At 37.6% G+C, this 18,813-nt stretch overlaps 1 protein-coding gene across 3 annotated transcripts in view; it reads right to left on the bottom strand.

Moving 5' to 3' along the window:
• trappc9 (trafficking protein particle complex 9) overlaps window positions 1-18,813 on the bottom strand; it is a 359,971-nt gene that overhangs the window by 142,647 nt on the left and 198,511 nt on the right. For all 3 annotated transcript variants that reach the window (XM_015382744.1, XM_015382743.1, XM_015382745.1), the window contains one exon: window positions 11,991-12,101. In XM_015382744.1, the coding sequence (XP_015238230.1) occupies window positions 11,991-12,101 (111 nt within the window). The remainder of the gene's footprint in view (window positions 1-11,990; window positions 12,102-18,813) is intronic.

Genomic DNA, 18,813 nt, shown 5'->3' with positions numbered 1-18,813 from the left:
ATATTTTTTTGAGATTGGATGTAAGCCCTTCTTTTGTGAAGATTATTTTTGGAAAATAAATAGAGAATACTTTTTTTTATGCCTTTGTCCTTGTGCCTTACTGGTTGGACCACCACACCGATAAAGAGTTTGTTGCTAACTTTTACGCAGACCAAAAGAAACGTATATTTACCCCTCACTCCCAAGTAATGCGGAAAACTAAATTTTCACAAATAAAATCTATAAGAAAAAAATGTTAAATACAATTAAAAAATAAATCATTATTTTCCATTTACTAAATATGTTTTCTGTTTGGAAGAATAATGGTTCAAAATTCACTCCATATTCTCAAAACAACTTTTCACTCAACTACCTGAAATGTCTGGGTTTTGTGTAAACATACACATGTAGCACCATGAATATTTGCTTTTTGTTTTTATAACAGATTTTTTTTTTTTTTTACATCAGAAAGTTAAAATACATTGGTAAGCTACAAGCCAAACAATAACCAGAAATAAAAATAAAAACAATAATGTATGACAACCACTGAATCATAATCCCATTTCAGAGAATATTTCCTTTAATCTAACCTTTTTGCAGGATATTGATGAGAGAGAAGATGGGAAACATTATCTTCTCCATTCTACTCTGTTCAAAGGTAAGATGTAAGAAAAAAAGAGGGTTTGGGCTCTGTGGTTGTGTCGCAGCAGTCTTTAGGAACCCTGTTGCTCTCCTGAACATCAAAGTGACCATTTGCGCTGTCAGGTGCCATTAAAGGACATCATGAGGAGGATAAAGACCTTGTAAAAATAGAAGGAGATGAAAGAAGTACTCTGTCACTCACCTGGATGCTGCTTTTACAGCAATGGAACAAAAAAAAACTTGACAAACTAAACTTATTCTGAAAACAACCAACGATTGTAATTCATTGAAATGCTATAAATATGACAATCAGCTCCCTTTGTTAAGCAGAATAAATATGTTATCCGCTCCACTTATGGAAGCTTTTCATTTTATATATATTTTATAAAAGAATTGAAAAACAGAACTTAGCAAAGACAATTATTCATTTATTGCAGGCGGAATACGCAAATGACTGACAGATTCATTTCTGCGTCTGTCATATGGAAACCTTAGCTTCACAAGTCCTGGATTAAGACACCAAAAAACATCTTGCGCTTGACATCTCATTTATCATGGAAGGAGAAGAAAATAGGAAATGGCAGGGCCGTTTGGTGTGGAGACGTGCACAGTGTTGGAGGCGATGTTTGAGTCTGTGCTCCTGCATGTAAAATCAGAGCGTAGTCTGAAGGTGTGTCTGCACTGAACCGTGTCAGAGTTAGAGACAAACTGGACTGTGGATGCTGAGAAGGCATGATTGAGGAATTAGCATCTTTAATTCCTCTTTCATTTCCACAGCATAACGGAGCAGCTGTGGTAAGATGCTGGTAGTTTTATATTCCTTAACTTTACATTTCAATTATCATCATGATATACAAGGCTAAACAGGAAAATAACAAATGCTATAACTGCGTCAAAGATCGTCTTTTGGTTTTCTGATGAATTCCGCGGTGGCGTCAGCCGATAGCGCACACATATCTACGCCTGCTAAAGAGCCCCGTAAGTCGGGATCACTGTGGAGCTGGTTTACAGTTGCATTTTTTTTTATCTCTGCTTTTTTTTTTCTATGTCTGCCTCTGTCTCCTTGAACCCCAGTCGGCCTCAGCAGATGGCCGCTCACACTAAGCCTGGTTCTGCTGGAGGTTTCTTCCTGTTAAAAGGGAGTTTTTCCTCTCCACTGTCGCTACAAGCATGCTTAGTGTGAGGGATTGTATTTGAGTCAATGAGTTGATGCAATCAACTGGTTTTCCTTGGATAGAAAACTTTGAATGAAATTGACTGGATGATCTGGTTGAATTGTAACGTGCCTTGCAATGACGTGTTGTGAAATGGCGCTATAGAAATAAACTGAATTAAGTTGAACTAATCTCAAAAAGGACTGAACACTATCAGGATGGTCACTCTCTATATAAGCTTATTCTATTATGATTAAATGGTTTATGGTCTTCTTTTTATACAGTAGCCATATTACATAACTATGCCCCTTTAAAGTTGTAGGGAAACAGCTGCTCCAAGCATTGCATTTCCGAATTCCCACGAGTGGTGCACGCCTTTACACGAGTGAATAAACTGAATGTGATTGGGCGGGATTGTTGTGGCGGAAGGTTCGCAACAAGTTTGATTGTGGCCACTGTCTTGGAAGCATCTTGCTAACCAGTTAGCAACTTAGTGCTAGTAGGTTCCCAATGGGAAATTCCATTGTGACCAAGTAGCACTAAATTGGTGACTTAGAAACGACGCTGTCAAGGAACGCTATGGACAGAGGAAACATGCAAGAGGAGGAGAGTTTAGTGTCGGAGGTCGAGGATGAGTCTCCTCCGTCATACATTTTTTATTTAGAGGAGGAAAGCGGGGATGAAGATGTTGTGGAAGAGGACGCCAGGGCGGCAGAAGCTTGGTTTGGTGTAGAAGGCTTACAGTCGTACATGTTTGAGCCCTTGCCTCGCAACGCTCAGTTCTGTTAGCTCTACGCCTGCTGAAGACACAGACGTCCATCCCCGTGAACACTGGGACGGAACTCACTGGGAAAGGACATGATTCTTATTTCTTATTTCAACTGTTGCGTATATTAGCTGTGACATATGAATCAAGATGATATGACCGAAAAATTAGATTGACAGATGACCGTTGATATATGATTGGCCAGATTTAGGTGTTCAGGCTGACGTATAACTAACTTGCCTGCATAAGATAATGAAAAAAACACAGATTTTAAGACAGGATTTTTATTTTATTTTTTTTGACATTTTCTAACTTCTGGGACAATGTGGTCTGATAATGAGTACATTTATATACATCTTTAAGCCAGAATGATTTGACATTTAAATATGATTTCCCTACGACTTTAAAAGGAACTCTCTCGGAATTAAATGTATTTTATTAAGGGATAACTGACCAGGAGGCAGAGTGGCGCAATGAAAAAGCTGTGTACATGCTACAGCATAAAGCTTTTTAAATACTGCGTCCAGATCATGGAGATTATTTGAGATCGTGTTATATTTGGATCAACCTCTTCATTCTTTGGTTCTGATGTCATCATGACTGTAGCCACTGAAATGAACCAGACTAAATATAAATCTGTTACTTTCCATTTAAGTACTCTCAGGTTACTTTGTTGTGCCCTGTTATTAAATAGTTAAAGAAAACTAAGTAAAAAATTTCTCTTTAAATTCTTAAATAAATAGTTTGTTCCTGAAAAATAAAAAGAATGGCTAGCTTATTTTCTATAAATGCTATTAGACACACTTCTCCGAAATCCAACAGGACCAGAGCAGCAGTGCAAAGCAAACATGGTGCTCTTATTTACTACAGTTTTTGAGGGTACTTGAGTCTAGTGGGTCGACATGTTTCACAGGGAGAGCAGTGGGTGGTAAATGGAAACAGCATGAAACCTTAGAAAAAAAATCTATTGTGAAGCTCTGCTGGAAACTGTGTAAAAAAAAACACAAACAAGAAAACGAGATAACAGATCATTTTGTAATAAATACTGAGAGGAAAATCTGGATTTACATACTAAAGAAGATTGACAGAGCAATAAAAGGGGAAATAATACCGACACAGTCTAAGATCTAATCAATTAGCCGTGATTCCACAGTGGTGATGAAACCAAAGCCTGTTTCACAGCTAAAATCCAAACTCTGTTTAGGACCACAGAGATATTCTACTGTACCTCTGATGTACCAAGGGGGGAGGGAACCAACTATTTATGACAGAACACTGAGGTTGGAACCTTCTGCTGCTTTGCAGCAAGAAGGTTCCAGGTTTGAATCCCGGCACAGGGTCTTTCTAGATGGAGTTTGCATGTTTTCGATGAGCATGCGTGGGTTCTCTCTGGGTACTCAGGCTTCCTCAGACAGTCCAAAAACATGACTGTTAGGTTAATTGGCTTCTCTAAATTCTCCTTAGATGTGAATGAATGGTTGTTTGTATCTGTGTTGCCCTGCGATAGTCTGGCGACTTATCCAGGGTGGACCCCTCCTCTCGCCCGTAGACAGCTAGAGCGACCCCAAGAAGGGATCAAGCATGACAGCAAATGGATCTATGATTGAGTGAAGCTGAATAACAAACTTTAACAACTGCAGTTAAACCAAATGTAGCAGCTTCATGATTTTTGAAAAACGTGCTTTCTAACAGAAATACTAAACCAAGTGTTAAGACATAACTCGAGCAGCAGTGAAACCACTAAAATAAAGAACTGACTGATGGCTGAGAAGCAAATCTTAAAGGTATAGTGGAGGATTTTACCAACATTTTTGAAAATTATAAAAAAAAATTTGAATCCTACTATAATTTTCTTTTTATATCATAAATATTCCCAAGCCAGAGGCTTTCAAGTCAGATTTACCTGTTTGGACATTTTGCAGGACACAAAAATCACAGTTATGGAATAGCAAGTCAAGAGTAAGAAGGAATTTTTCCTTCCAAACAAAAGCACAAATTTTAAAACCACATCATGATTCGTATTGCATTTGCTCAAAACGTTGCACCAAACACAGAGTGGTTCTGCTCATCCTGAAAAGTATGAATCTGTGCTTGGATTTAATGCATCCAACACCTCCTGAATACTTAGGTGGAGATAAAACCTGAGCTCTAAGGTGTGTTTCTTTCTTTTTGTATCCTCTGCAGTAAACACTGGCATAAAATGTTGTCCAAACAAATAGAGAGACAACTTTATATGGACTCCTTTTTTTAAAGATGTGCCTTTTACTGTCAAAGAATTCACTCCAGAGGGACAGATGAGGAGAGAAATCAAGAGCATAGGGTGTTTGTCCAGGAAATGCATGGATTCAAAAACACGCCAAACATCTGGTAGCAGAAAGCTGTGCTTAAAGAGGAGCAGAGCAAATCTGTAAAGAACCAAACATTTGAGTGTGAGAACAAAAAAACATTAGAGCATTTAAGTCATGCTTTCGCTCCATTTAAAAATATATGCTCTTAGAAATTCAAGAGAAACAAATTCTGAAAAAAATTTACCAGATTATCAGTTTTGTATACTTATCTAATCTTGTAAAAGGCAAATCAATCACACTGCCAAAATTGAAATATAAGAAAAATACTTTTAAATTGGAAAAAGTGTAGTTCCCTTTAAAATGTTCAGATAAGTACGACTACTCGTCAATGGAATAAGAGGATTTATGTTTAAAATATGAATATGTAACTAAATTATCTTATTTTGAAGGCAAAAATACTCATTTTATTTATGTGCTTAAAGTGAGGGCAAACACAATTACTTTAATTAATTTTGCAGTGTGCTTGGAAAAAAAAAAGAAGAACAGGCCATCCCACTAAAAAGAGCAAGTTTTTAAGTTTATTTGCCAAAATCAAAACTATAAGCATGTTACAGATAAACAATGTTTATGTTGTTGACGATTTACACTTTTAAAAGCACATAAAGTGATAATGTTTATGATTCTACGAGAGTTTATCACAGCCGTCTCCTTGGAATATAAGTCAGAACGGTTTTGTGATCAAAACAGTTTTTGGTGAGATTTATATCACATACAATAACTTTAGATGACAATGAATTTACAGGCCAATTATTCCCACAGTTTGGACATCATTATCGTTTCTGTTGTCACTCCACTGGTTATCATTTCAAACCGTAAAACTTTGGCACATGTAGTTAATGTAAATTAATACGTGCCAACAAGCTTTTTAAGTTACAACTGAATCAGGTCTAACTAACAAACGCATAAAACTGCTTCAAATAATTTGTTCAGGAGACTTATTAACTCAAACTGTTTGAAACAATTACTGTAATAAATTGCTTGCAGGCGTTTTGATCAGAACAGACAACATTTTGCAAAGGAAAGGTTATTTTTAAGAGAGCTGAGTGATGATCTGCTTGGCTCTGTTTGAAAAGATGCCTTTCCACCCCCTAATTCCCCTCAAATAAAACCCACCCACCCCGGTGGAGAAATGCCTGTGAGTCACCATGAGTGCACCTCAGCTCGTGGCCAAGAATGCATCGTAGAGGCAGTGCTGACTGGAATCATAATTTGCCATTTCCACTGTAATAAGTGAGTGAAAGGGAGGGGTGGAGGGAAATTCACAGAAACAACAAAAGAGACCATGCATCTGCATATGAGCAGCCATGTCTCCATCGAACTACAGAAAAATATGAAGGATAGATGAATAAAGGTTATTAGCTTATAAAAAAACTACTTTATTTTTTTCCCAAAGAAAGGATCAAAAATGTTTCCATCCCAGCAGGAAGGAGAAGCTCAGCATCTCCAATAAAAGTGAAAAACAATCTAATGTAGTTATTTTATAGGCTGACATGAACTGAATATTAAATATTGCATGTTCTCCTGACTTCAGGCTGGCAGTGAAAAGGTTCTGATTGATTATCATGGTTGTTTTCCCACAGTGTTCTCCGTTATGGAGGGAATTGTGTTGCATTATTGATCAAAATCATATTAATAAAATAAAAATATTTCAAATAAGAAAAGATTCAGTCCAGAAATGAAACTATAAGAAATGTTGGTTAAAAAAAAGTTGTAGAAGTTATTTTGCTGTTTTTTCAGACTGTATTTTTTCAATTCTATTCAGTTTATTTCTATAGCGCCAATTCACAACACATGTCATCTCAAGGCACTTTACAATCAACCAGATCATCCAGTCAGATTGATTCAAAGCTTTCTAAGTAAGGAAAACCAGTTGATTGCATCGAATCATCGACTCAAATGCAATCCCTCACACTAAGCATGCTTGTAGCGACAGTGGAGAGGAAAAACTCCCTTTTAACAGGAAGAAACCTCAAGCAGAACCAGGCAATATTTTCAAATTATGTAACGTTTTACAGCTGTTTTAAGTTTTATTTATGCATTTATTTTTATCTTTCCTTTTTTCCCAAATATCTCCCTTTCTGATTGTGTTTTATAGATAATTCCTCTTCACTCAGGTGCAAAGAAAATTCGAATGTTCTGCATGGACATTAGCAACGTTTTGGAGATCTATGGAGAGTGTTTGCATTGGATTTGGAGTGAAAAGAATGTCATCTGAGAAACAATTCATAAAATTAAATATGAAAAAGAAAAAGTGGAAAAAAATATGATTTGAAAAGCGTAAAATATGTAAAAGTGATGTTTAAATCTGAAAATAAAAACTTATTTGAGAAATTAAAATCTGAGAAAACATGAAAGTTACTACTCTTAAAACCTTTTTTGAGTTAGACGTTTTTCAATATATAATTTCTGGATTACATTGTTTTTAAATTTCCTTTACCATTTTTTTTTTATTTCCATTGTCAGTAAACTGAATTAGTTTAACACCCCACATCACAGGACAGACATTGATTTTTTTACCTTTTTCTAAGTTTGTCAAACTAAACATTAGTTGTATTTTTTAACAGTTTTTTTCTATTGCTAATCTTACAATGATTGTAAAAGAAAAAAAGAGTCTTCTAGAGCCTAATTAAGCAAACAATTTATGTATAAAAGAAACAATTAAAATCAACTTTGCAAATGGATGCAATTCAAAACAGTTATTAGAGGGAGATCAGACTGTAGATAACTGGAAAAACATTCTGGAAATATGCTAGGGAGTTGTGTTTCAGATAAAGCAGAGCCGAGGTCAGACATAGCCTAACTTTTGTTTTAACTGCACAAAGGAATGATAAGGAAGTAAAAAAGAAAAACACTTTAGCTGGAATTGGGTTGTCGGTTACAGACGTGCAAACATGGGGTGCTTCAACTAAAATGAACGCCCATATAGCCATTAAAGCTCCTACCGAGCGCCACTTAAACATTACACTCATAATGTACCAACCAGTACCAAGAGAGGGCAAAAAGGTTTTAAAGGTAAAGAGAAATGAATTTTTTTTTTCATTCATTGCAGAAAATATAAGGGCTGTTTGTAAGTGTTAACCTGAGTGAACTGATTCCAAGGTAATGACAGAAAGCTATCAGACATATTGGAGGAAAAGAAGCAATCATCTACCTGAAAGTCTAATTTGAGGGGGAAAAAATGGTACAGCAGAGAAAATGAAAATAATTTAGGTGTCCATAGTGGAACATCAAGTTTCTTCAGACAGATGATTTGCAGGAGAATCTACAGGACATGGAGGAATATGGAACTTATATTCTGTAAAAGTAGACTTAGTGCTTTGATAGCTTTGCTACTTTAAGCTGCCTTATGCAAGAATTGTAGCCAGGTAAAAATAAAAGTAAAAGAAACGTTTTTAACAATTTGGAATGATAACTTTATAAAAGTACAAAAAAATATAAACATTATGTTAGGATCATTATCACTGATGATGCGTGAGTTTATTACACATTAATATTAGGTGCCTGTTGTCGGTCAGAACTGATGTTTTTTGTCCGCAGTGGTTTATCGAATTAGGCCAGCCCTTCGGTCTGGATATACAGTTATAATCTTAATTCTTCAAATATTTGGGAATGGAATGAGAGCGGTGTCCTTCAGCTAAGAACAAAGTATAATATTTTGATAAGGCTGGAGTCATGGATGTCTTCTCATCTGCAAACGTATATGATGTAATGATATGACGATGTGGCAGAATGGAGTTGTATAAGATGCTTCTTTAACTGTTAATTGGGGCCACTTCCCGAGAAGTGAGCCCGGCTGGTAAGCAGCTGCCTTCTGTAACCCTAAGCAACTTCTCTGATCTGCGCCTTTGCTCTTGTGATCCCTATGGACATCTAGGGCTTTGGGTCCCCCAGCGCTTTCGTCGGTGCTCTGGAGGGGCGCATCTTTGGCTCTTCACAACCACTAGTAAGCTTTTTCCCTTTTGGATAAACTTTACATGCACAAGTGCACTCTCACAAACAACTACAAGTGCTTGGTTCCACGTACCTAGAGATTCACTTCCATACAGAAAGCCCATATTCTGATCTTCAGCTACCACAGTATACATGTCAGATTAAATAATACTATTTATACTTCAGTGATAGTACCAAGGTGCTACTTTATTGTATCTTTAATACTATATCTGTTGGTTGTGCTGTACTTTTTTTACATCTCTCTTGCCGGTGATGAAGCAGACTGAAGACATTTTATAATTGTTTTCCTTTTATCTCCTCTTTCTTTCATCTTTTCTCCTTTTTCTGTTTTTCCTTTCCTGTTCTACTTACATTGCAGTGTCCATATAAACCGTAATTCTCCCTGTATGATAAATAATAAAGCTATTTATAAGCATAAATCAAGCGGAACACTATGGCGATAGCCGTACTGCTCCACTTGTGAAAGTAAAATCTGTTTCTGTTCGGTTCTTTTTGGCATCATGACAATTATTCTTATTGCCACATTGCCAGACAGGACACTGAAAAAAAAACTTCTCCAGTCTGAGTAAGATTTCGATTTCTATCAAAATCTGCTGTCATGTCTCATGGTTATATAATACATATACATTATGAAGTGTTATTTAAAGAGTTTGTCCCCGAGTGATCTCTTTTCAGGAAAAAGAAGTGGAGAGAGAAATCTTCAAGGTGTAGACACAGAGCTTATCTTTAACAATTAGAACAGAAATGTTTCACGACATCACTGGCCACTTTGTTAGGTACGGCAGAGTTGTGCCACGTTTTTCCCTTCAGAATATTTAAAGTGGCAGAGTTCTCCAAAGGTTCCACAAAGTCTCCAGAGAAACAGTTTATGTTGACATCATGAAACCAAGCAGCTGCTGCTGGATTGTTAGCAGCACATCCAAATGCAAATCTTCACCTTCTGGAGTACACTGGAGACATTGTTAGGCTACTGGTTATGTATTTTTATTTGCCTATCTGACTTCATAAAGGATCCTGACAAGTCACTGCCAAGTCAGCCACTCAGTCTCTACTTGTGTCAACAGTCAGGTTTTAATCTTCATAGGTTTTGCTTCTGATGTTTTTATAACTATATTAATTCTGTCCATGGGATGCTCCCTCTATTGCCTTGGTCAGTCTTCAGACTTCTAGGAGTTATTCTGTAATTTTCCTCCATTATTCTCTCTTTTTTTCTCTTCCTCTACCCTAAATTTGTATGTCCTCACCTCCCTTTCTTTATTTGTGCCCATTGAATTTCATTTTGTTGTTTGTTTTTTTTCTTCCAAAAATGTCATTTTTTTAGTTTCAAACATAATTACCAAGTGGGACCTTATGGTAACAGCCATGATGGTCCCTGGTGTGTTAACCAGCAGCAGGATGTCGATTCTCAATGCTATATTGCCAGAAATGCAAAGTTGTACCTAATAAAGTGACCAGTTTGTGTATTGGGATTGCTCCAGTGAGCAATTTCAATTAAAAGGAAAACCCAAACGGCAAATTTTACACTTTTAAATGTCAACATGTTTTTCACCAGATATCCTGATCGAAGTCACTTAGTGTTTGGTATCTGACAAGAAGCAGTTTGATATTTAGAGACTGCTGATAGAATAGATTGAATGTAAGAAGTAGTCCCTGGTGACTACAACCAATGCATTTATCAATGGAAAGAGCTGACTGCTTATGAGCCGTTAGATTTTCTACTGACTAACAGATTGGACATGGAACCACTGTATCATAAGATATATAGAACAAAACAAAACATTTCCAATCTAAATTGATCTTGAAAATCAGCCCAGATCCTGAAACTATAACAGATGCATAGGTACATCTCCAACTGAAACAAGCAAATCATTAATAATACATTTTAGAGGTAGATTTTAACACCCACTGCTTCGGGGGTATAAAAACATGTGAAGATGATCATGTGGGCAAAGCTGATCTGCATTATTACATCTGTGGCATAAGCGAAACAGAACCTGCAGTCTATCGCTGGCCTTTATGTATGTGGAGAACATACCATTATCATCAGAACTTGCAAAATACTGGGAGCACATCTTTAAATACTCACCACTAGCAATACATTTTTTTTTTTTTATTACTTTTTTTGAGTTTTAACGGCACTAGTGGCTCGCATTTCTGACAGTAGGCTGACAGGTAAGGGGGTATGAGAGAGGGGGAGAGACATGCAACAAAGGACCAAAGGTTGGATTTAAACTCAGGTCAGCCATGTTGAGGACTAAGGCCTCTGTACATGGGTCGTGAGCAGCAACCGCTGCGCCACCTGGAACCAGGAATTATGTCACTGCAAATGTGTACAACTGGTCAACAAGCTGAAGCATTGAAGGGAGTGAGTGTGGAACTCTCAGTGTAGTTGTGAAAAAACGTGAAAAGTCCAATAAAGAGTTAAGGCAAAAAAAAAAACCTTTGACCATTGGACAACACTAAAGCTAGAACTAAGGAAGCATTCTGATGTCGCTGTTAAGTTGATAGACACATGAGTATACGTGCTTGCTAATAGTGCTACTGGTACAAAACAGTACAACAGTACAAAATAGTACAAAACACTATCAGGGTGCTTAGAATAAAGAGCCTTTACGTCGTCACAATCGACTGGTTTTAGATCTTATTGGTGTAGGTATATCTTGTGACTATGTACCTTTGTGTCATAAAATTTGGGATATCAGATATTTAGTTTTGAAAAAATGCCATCTGTGCCCAGTGCCGTTGCAAACTACGGCTGTTTTGGAATGGGGAAAATAAATCTACCCTGCTTTCCCAAAACCCCCATGATGAAAGCATGTAGCACATGCGACATCCTCATTTAAAAGGGCTGTTTGCATCTGTTATCAATTGCACAACCAACCTTAGTAGATCACCAGCAACAAGCCCACTAATTGCACATGCAACTTTAGTTTTGCACAACCATTTTAGCGCTCCTTATCTGGGTTCTTAGAAGATCAGGTGTGTTTCTTATGTGTATACAACCTACACAGTATAATAGTGTCCATTCATAGCAATACAATTTTAATATGGGATGGAGAACCTTTGTTTGTTTTCTTCCCCCTATGAGTTTTGAATTATTTGAGGTATTTTCAATTTTTTTTCTGGTGGATATGCAGACTTTAAACTCACCTCTGACACTCGCTGGGATGGAGCACCAGGTCCTTGCTGTTCTTGGCGCTGACAGTGAGCTCATGTTCTGTCGGGTTGAAGATGTCAAGAAGAAGATGGCATTGCCGGGTGCTGTGAACACAGACAGAAACACTCACTGCAGAGCATAAACTGGTGCTTTGCCTACATTTTGAAAAGGCTTAAATCAGACAATAATTAAATTAGACAAGTAGAACTATTTATCCACAAAAATTAGTGTTCTGCTTACATAAACTATAGCTGGTGTTTATGCATCTGGCTATACTTATTGTCTAAAAATAAACAGCACCATGCACACAGCGAGCCCATGAGATCAAGCAAAGACAGAGTGTAAAGTACTCTCAGTCCTTGTCAGAACATCAAAGGTGGCTGTGCTTTCATTAAATCTGAAGACCTATGTGGAGCAGGTCATCTGCACATCCTCCCAGGCCTGCTTTTCTCATGTAGATCATAAGAGGGCCAATTTGTGATTCAGATCAACGTGTTGGGTTAATTTTAGCCCCAAAGTAGGTGTCTCTGTCCAGCAGTAATGATGGATAAAAGGATGCGTGTTTGAAAACAAAAAACAGGTAACAGAGCATCGATTGCAGCCAGTGCACCTTCCTTTTTTTTGTGAGAACCAAGTCGTTTTATTCATATATTAGTATTTTTCTGTATAGTAGCCATTCAAATTTAAAAAAGCAAAACCAAAAAACAAGGACAAATAATCATGTAATTTTACTGCACTTTTTAAAAAGTTCTATCATAATCAGTTTCCAATAGTGCTCGGTGTTTTCCTTTATCACAGAAAAAAACATGAAAGAATAATTCCTCTTATCTAAGCAATAACATCTTAAGAGAAATCTCGTGATGGTAGAAATTATTTAACCATGAAGTTTAAACGCATTTCATTTAAATAGACTACAAACCATTAAAAAACTTAAAATTGTTTGTCGACAAAGGAGGTTTTAAAAGTCGCCGTGATGGATAGAAACTGATGAAAGTTTGGTACAAAGTATTATTTGGCACACTTAACTCAAATGTCAGGTCAAAAAGTACACAGTAAGGAAATGATGAAGGGGTGAAATTATCATCACTCAGCACATCCACATAGTTTTGTGTGTCTTTGTTCACACATACAATCACCTTTAACTGTATGACTGCAGAAGCCACACACTGCAAACTGTTTAGAAATAGTTTGGCTATAGTGTAAGGAGTCATGGGAAAAAATAAACTTCAAAAGTAGTAGTGGGTAAATGTTAAATGACCTGTACTTATAGTATAGCGCAGGGGTCACCAATTAAAAATCAGCAGGGTCGGAATGAAGACATTTTTAAATATAATCTGTTACTTTAAACCAAAAATTAACACTGAAATAAAATGATTTGTTATGCATCTATGTTATACATTGAATTTTTGAATTAAAAAAATTGAAAAATAATAGAAAATGTTTCCATTTTAAAATGTAGTGTTTTTTGAAGTAGAGAACAACAATCATTAAGTTACTGTAGGTATATAGAAAATTTCCTGAATCACATATTTTATAAAACACCTGAACTGACCTTTTTTTTTTTTTTTTATGGTTTAATGAGAGCAGTGGGCTTAAGGCTGCCCTGCAAGGTTTTAAACCTGGGTTTGAAATACAACAAAGCCATTCTAAAGCCATTCCAGGCTCATTTTTGAGCTTATATATTCCAAAAAACCAAGAGCATTTGTTGTTAAATTATTGGATGCAAACTATTGGTAATTCAATATACCAGGAAGCAGATTTCTCCTCTCGATCAAAATATCTATTTTATACTAAGAGGCTTAAAATTTTCATCAAATCCAGTCAAAACACTAAAGAGCGCCTCTCACAACTTCAAAAGACACTTCTCATCTTAGGCATGGATGAAGAGATGCTGAGTTTGGAAGCAGAGAACATAGTTCATACAAACTATGTATGATCCTAGTTATCACTGTAACAAAAATCCAAAACAAAACAAAAACATTTGGGCAGAAACTGACCATATGCGGGCTGGATGATGGTGGGGAATTTTTTAATATATCATATTAAATTAAGCGCTCATTTCTGCATGTTTTGTGCCTGAATTTAATATTAATAATATTGCGCATGTTACCCTTGAGCGCCGAGGAAGTCGGAGCGGAACACGATTGGAGAAACAGCGAAGGCTGTAGGCTTTGCTTTGGGAAGGAGGTCTGGAGTGCAGAGGGGCGGAGATGGAGGATGCGGGATTTCAGGGTTAGATACTGTCGTCAGACAACATGTGGTAATTTATAAATTTTTTATATCAGGTGGGGTCCGGATTAGCCAGCAGGTGGGATCGGATGCGGACACCAGTCCACTAATCCATGTCCTCTGTTATAGCTATATGTTTTGTTTTTATTACCTTCACAGGGACAGTTTCTAGAGATTTAAAGGACGGTTATGACACTATGCATAATAACATAATTGACTAGAATTTCTCATAAAGGTTTAAATGTACAGTAAAAATGTGTTATTTAGCATAACAAAACTTTTTATGGATGAAGCAAAAGTACAGACGTTCTCTACATTTATATAATGTGATGCATACAAAATGTTTGCAATTAATGAAACAATTTTTTTTTTGCATTCACATTTTTAACAAAAGAAGAATTTTAGAAGTAGAAAAAAAGTTTTCATGGTTGCAGTTTAAAGTTCTTTTAGCAGGGAGTGGCTTTAGAAAATATACTTTTTATATAAAGTACTTGAAAAAAATGTGGTTGTTAGGAAATTCACACCTCATGTCCGTCTTACCACAAAACCTCGACCTGACTGTTAGATTCCTGTATGATTCTACAGATGGCGACATAAAGTAAAGATTTTTGGGATTTTGTTGACTGTATTCGCTGACAGGGACGACAGAAGTCCAGTGGGTTAAAGAAAACGATTTATCCAATCATGATGCGAAGAAGAAAATACAGTTCTTAAGAAATTCGTATTGGGGGAAATCCTGTTTCTCCCTCTATTTCAACTATCTAGTTCAAGAAAAACAAGGGCCAACATTTTTATCTATTTCCAAATTCCACCTCATTTGTTTTTGTTTTCTTCTGCTCCTCTTAGTAGAGAATATATAAATCACAATATATGACAATAAAATTTCCAATTTTTTATTCAGCGTTTTATTGTCAGTACACTGTCTCAAGTAGAGCGCAACAAAATTCCCTCTCTGCATTAAAGCCATCCCCTTGCGGAGCAGTGGGCTGCCATTTGCGGCGCCCAGGGAGTAGTTTGGGGTTAAGGGTCTTTGCTTAGGGACCCAGAGTGGCAGTCTGTGGGAGTGGGTTTCGAACTCACAACCTCAGGATTCCGAGCTCTATGCCCTAACCACTAGGGCACCACTCCCCTGTATCTCTGCATTCAACCCATGCCCTTGCAGAGCAGTGGGCTGCCATTGTGTGGCGCTGGAGGAGCAGTGTGGGGTTAAGGGTCTTGCTCAAGCTGTGGGGAATGAACCGGGTACTTGGAACCTCCTCAGAGCACTGCCTTAACCACTAGGTCAACATTCCCCATAAATTTACCTTCGCATTTAACCTATTCCCATGGGTAGCAGTGGGTTGCCATTGCGGGGCGCCCCGAGAGCCATCGGCAGACCCAGAGTGGCAGTCTGTGGGAGTAGGGCTTAAACTCAGAACCTTAGGATTCTATGCCCTAACCACTAGGCCACCGCTCCCCTTCAAAAAAGAGTGCTGGGAATCAAACCCGCTACCGTCTTGCTGCCACTGCTACACTGAACAGCCCCAGGAAGACTGTTTGATTGTGTCAGAGGTATGTTAAGCAAGATCAGTTTACAGTAATTTAAACTAAAGTGGGAAACCTACAGTTCATCAAATTAATAGAATAATGCACCAGGAAATAGTCTGGACCAACTGCAGGACAATGAGAAACAATCTACCTCTATGGTTCGTCTGTTAGCCCCTTTCTACCACAGGAGGGGTCTTAAACTCAAATCCTTGAAGGGCTGGGGTCCTGCAACATCTGTTTTTTTACTCGAAGAGCATCCAGGGTAGATCATCCACCGCCTGTGAGCCTTATTGCTCGACGTGCAAAACTTAAACATGAGACAGAGAATCTCCATTAGAGTTAAATGAAGTGGTTTATTCTTTGTCCCCACGTTTATTTTACTGCATGAAAGGGACCAACTGAACTCTCTAAGAACCTCACAATCTGATAAACGGAGGAATATGGAGTTGGAATTTATCAAAGACAGTCTAAATATTTGTACAACCTTTTCTTGCCTTTCTTCTCATAATGGTCTGCTTCTTCCACCTTTGCCCATGGCTCAGGCTCAGTTTGAAGTTCAGTAGATTTCTTGCATCTGCTGTTTTCAACAACCTTTTGAAACTTTTTCTCATTAGTCAGACCTTTCTCACCATCGGCTGTTCACAGCAGGAACTTCTCCTAGAGATGTTTGCTCTCATCAGGAAATGGTCCTCAGTGTTTCACAAAAAGAATAAGCCATGTGCTCCTTTTTTCCTCCCTTTCTAGCTAAAATGATGAACAGATTATGGCTAATATTCAAACTTCAGTTCAAAGAAATTAAAAAAAGGAAGCAATCTGTAGACAATAAGCCAACAGCATTAAGTTACAAAGCTAAAAACAGGCCCTCCGTTAGATTCATTGACTTTATTGATCTCAGAGTGGAGAAATGTACTTGTTACATCAGCTCAAATAGTCAAAAAGAAGAAGGTACACAAACAAAACAAACAGTAATTACATATTATACATTGCTTGAATACATTGATACATTGATCTTTAAGCCTTTCTGCTGTATTTAGTTGTCTTGCAATCTTGTAAAAACTGTTTTGTTTGTTTTTAGATTCCTTGATAGTCTGCAGGAAACCTAGAGTAGACATAAGATCTAATCATGCAATAAAATGAAGCTCTATGAAGCGATAGATCGATACAACAGCCAGTCCATATTTTTGGATGATTTTAGCATTGTTTCTTTCATTGGCCGATGCGTCCATTCATGGTATCTCAAGCTCTACCTTTGTTTAGTAAGTTTGACGTAAATACACACTAGTAACCATTTAATGAAATAGTGAGGGAGGGAGAACATGGAGCAACTCAATGCACCAACAAAAAAACTCAAGTTGATTTTGCCCTGTTCCTTTATACTATTATAAATGACTTTGGACCGTACAGATGGTGCGATGGAGTATGTTTGGAAAAAAACTATTCTGAAATTGTACCTTCACAAACACTTATAATATATTTGTATCATGTGCTGACCCAAATCTACCCAAACTTATATTAGAGTATCAACATTAAAGTGAAAATCAACAGTAAGGAAATGATCAAATGTCTTCTTCCATTGATCACCTTCCTAACAACCTCCTGAGCTTCTAAATCCCAGAGTTCATGGCGGCTTTAGCTGAGCGTACCCAAGTCTCTAATAAACTGCTACAGCAATTAAAAGAGCATATCCTTAAAGGGCTACCCGCGTTTTCTTAACTGCCTTGGTGTCTTTGTCTGCAGGCCTGATTAACGGACGTCAGCAGGGCGAGCTGCTAATTTATTGGCTAGGATGCTTAGTAGAGGTGATCAATTAAACCACAAAGCATCATTACTCATGCACTAAGTACCCAAGATAAACTAAAGGAGCAGACAGAGAAATTGGACACAGGCTATGTGCAATACACTTTTTGATTAGGGTGTAGAGTGAAAGGACCTTAATGAGGTCAAATTAGGCTGCACAGGAGTGAACTTCAGAGCCGTCACAGGGTCTGCAGCAGAGATGAAAGCTGATGATGCTTTTGAGTCAGCATTAACTCAGTCATTTTGATAAGTATTCTATCTTGCTACAAAGCAAGGCAGAGATCTAAGCTAACTAAATAATTCAAAACCGCCAATAGCGTTTCACACTATTTGTCTCCATTATGGCCTGAACTCTTACATTACTCCCTGATAACAGAGTGAGGCGGAGAAGAAGCCAAATTATCCCCAGAGTCTCTGGCAGAAAACATATTGAACCAGCTTTTATGATAATACAGTACAATAGCAAATCATCCATCAGTGATATATCAGTACCGCATGTCCCTTCAATGAAGCTCTGAAAACGTTACTGCATGTGCCGTTTAGTTATGAACATCTGACAGCTTCAATGTGCACCAAACCAAAATGGATCTTTGTAAGGCAGCTGTTTATAAACATGACCATTCCTGCCGACTAACAGATGGAGAAAACGTAAATAATCTACCACAATAAACCACCTCTACATGTGTGAAGACCCACATCCTGATTATCTTCTACATCCACCCGTTAAATCAATAGAAATCCATCAGACTGGGCTGTCAAAACTGGGCGGTTATTCGCTATAGGATGCTATTATTAAAGGGCCGTAAAAAGCTGCCACACCTCTTGAGGATCTAAAAATAAAAACATCCATAATCTGGGGCCCACGCCTCAATCAATGCTGCAAACCATGATCAATAAGTGCTGATTTTGCAGCCCTGACCACGGCACAAAAACATATTGATGTATTCCCGGCACACCAAATGTAAAGGGCTTAATCAGCACCGTAGGATTTAGGGTGCTGTCAATGCTGGGATATTTTTAGCCTCGGAAGCCAATGCTGGTCAGATAATTATGCTTTAGCTCCAACTTTAAAGATGGGGCTGTGAGGCTAAGCAAATGATCAAAAAGGATCTAAAAATGCCTTAAGAAACACTGCTGTGTGAATTTGACGTTAGAGGAAATGGAGGCAAGCCGAGAAGATATCCTGTGGTCCAAAGCTGCAGAGTACCTGGACATATTCAAACATTTTGAATGCTAACTCCAAACATGTTGGAGTTAGCATTC

This window comes from Cyprinodon variegatus, unplaced genomic scaffold (genome assembly GCF_000732505.1).
Source record: "Cyprinodon variegatus isolate N-32 unplaced genomic scaffold, C_variegatus-1.0 Scaffold265, whole genome shotgun sequence".
In the NCBI taxonomy this organism is placed as follows: domain Eukaryota; kingdom Metazoa; phylum Chordata; class Actinopteri; order Cyprinodontiformes; family Cyprinodontidae; genus Cyprinodon; species Cyprinodon variegatus.
Note: the sequence above shows the minus strand (reverse complement) of the source record. Positions and strands in the feature narration are given on the sequence as shown.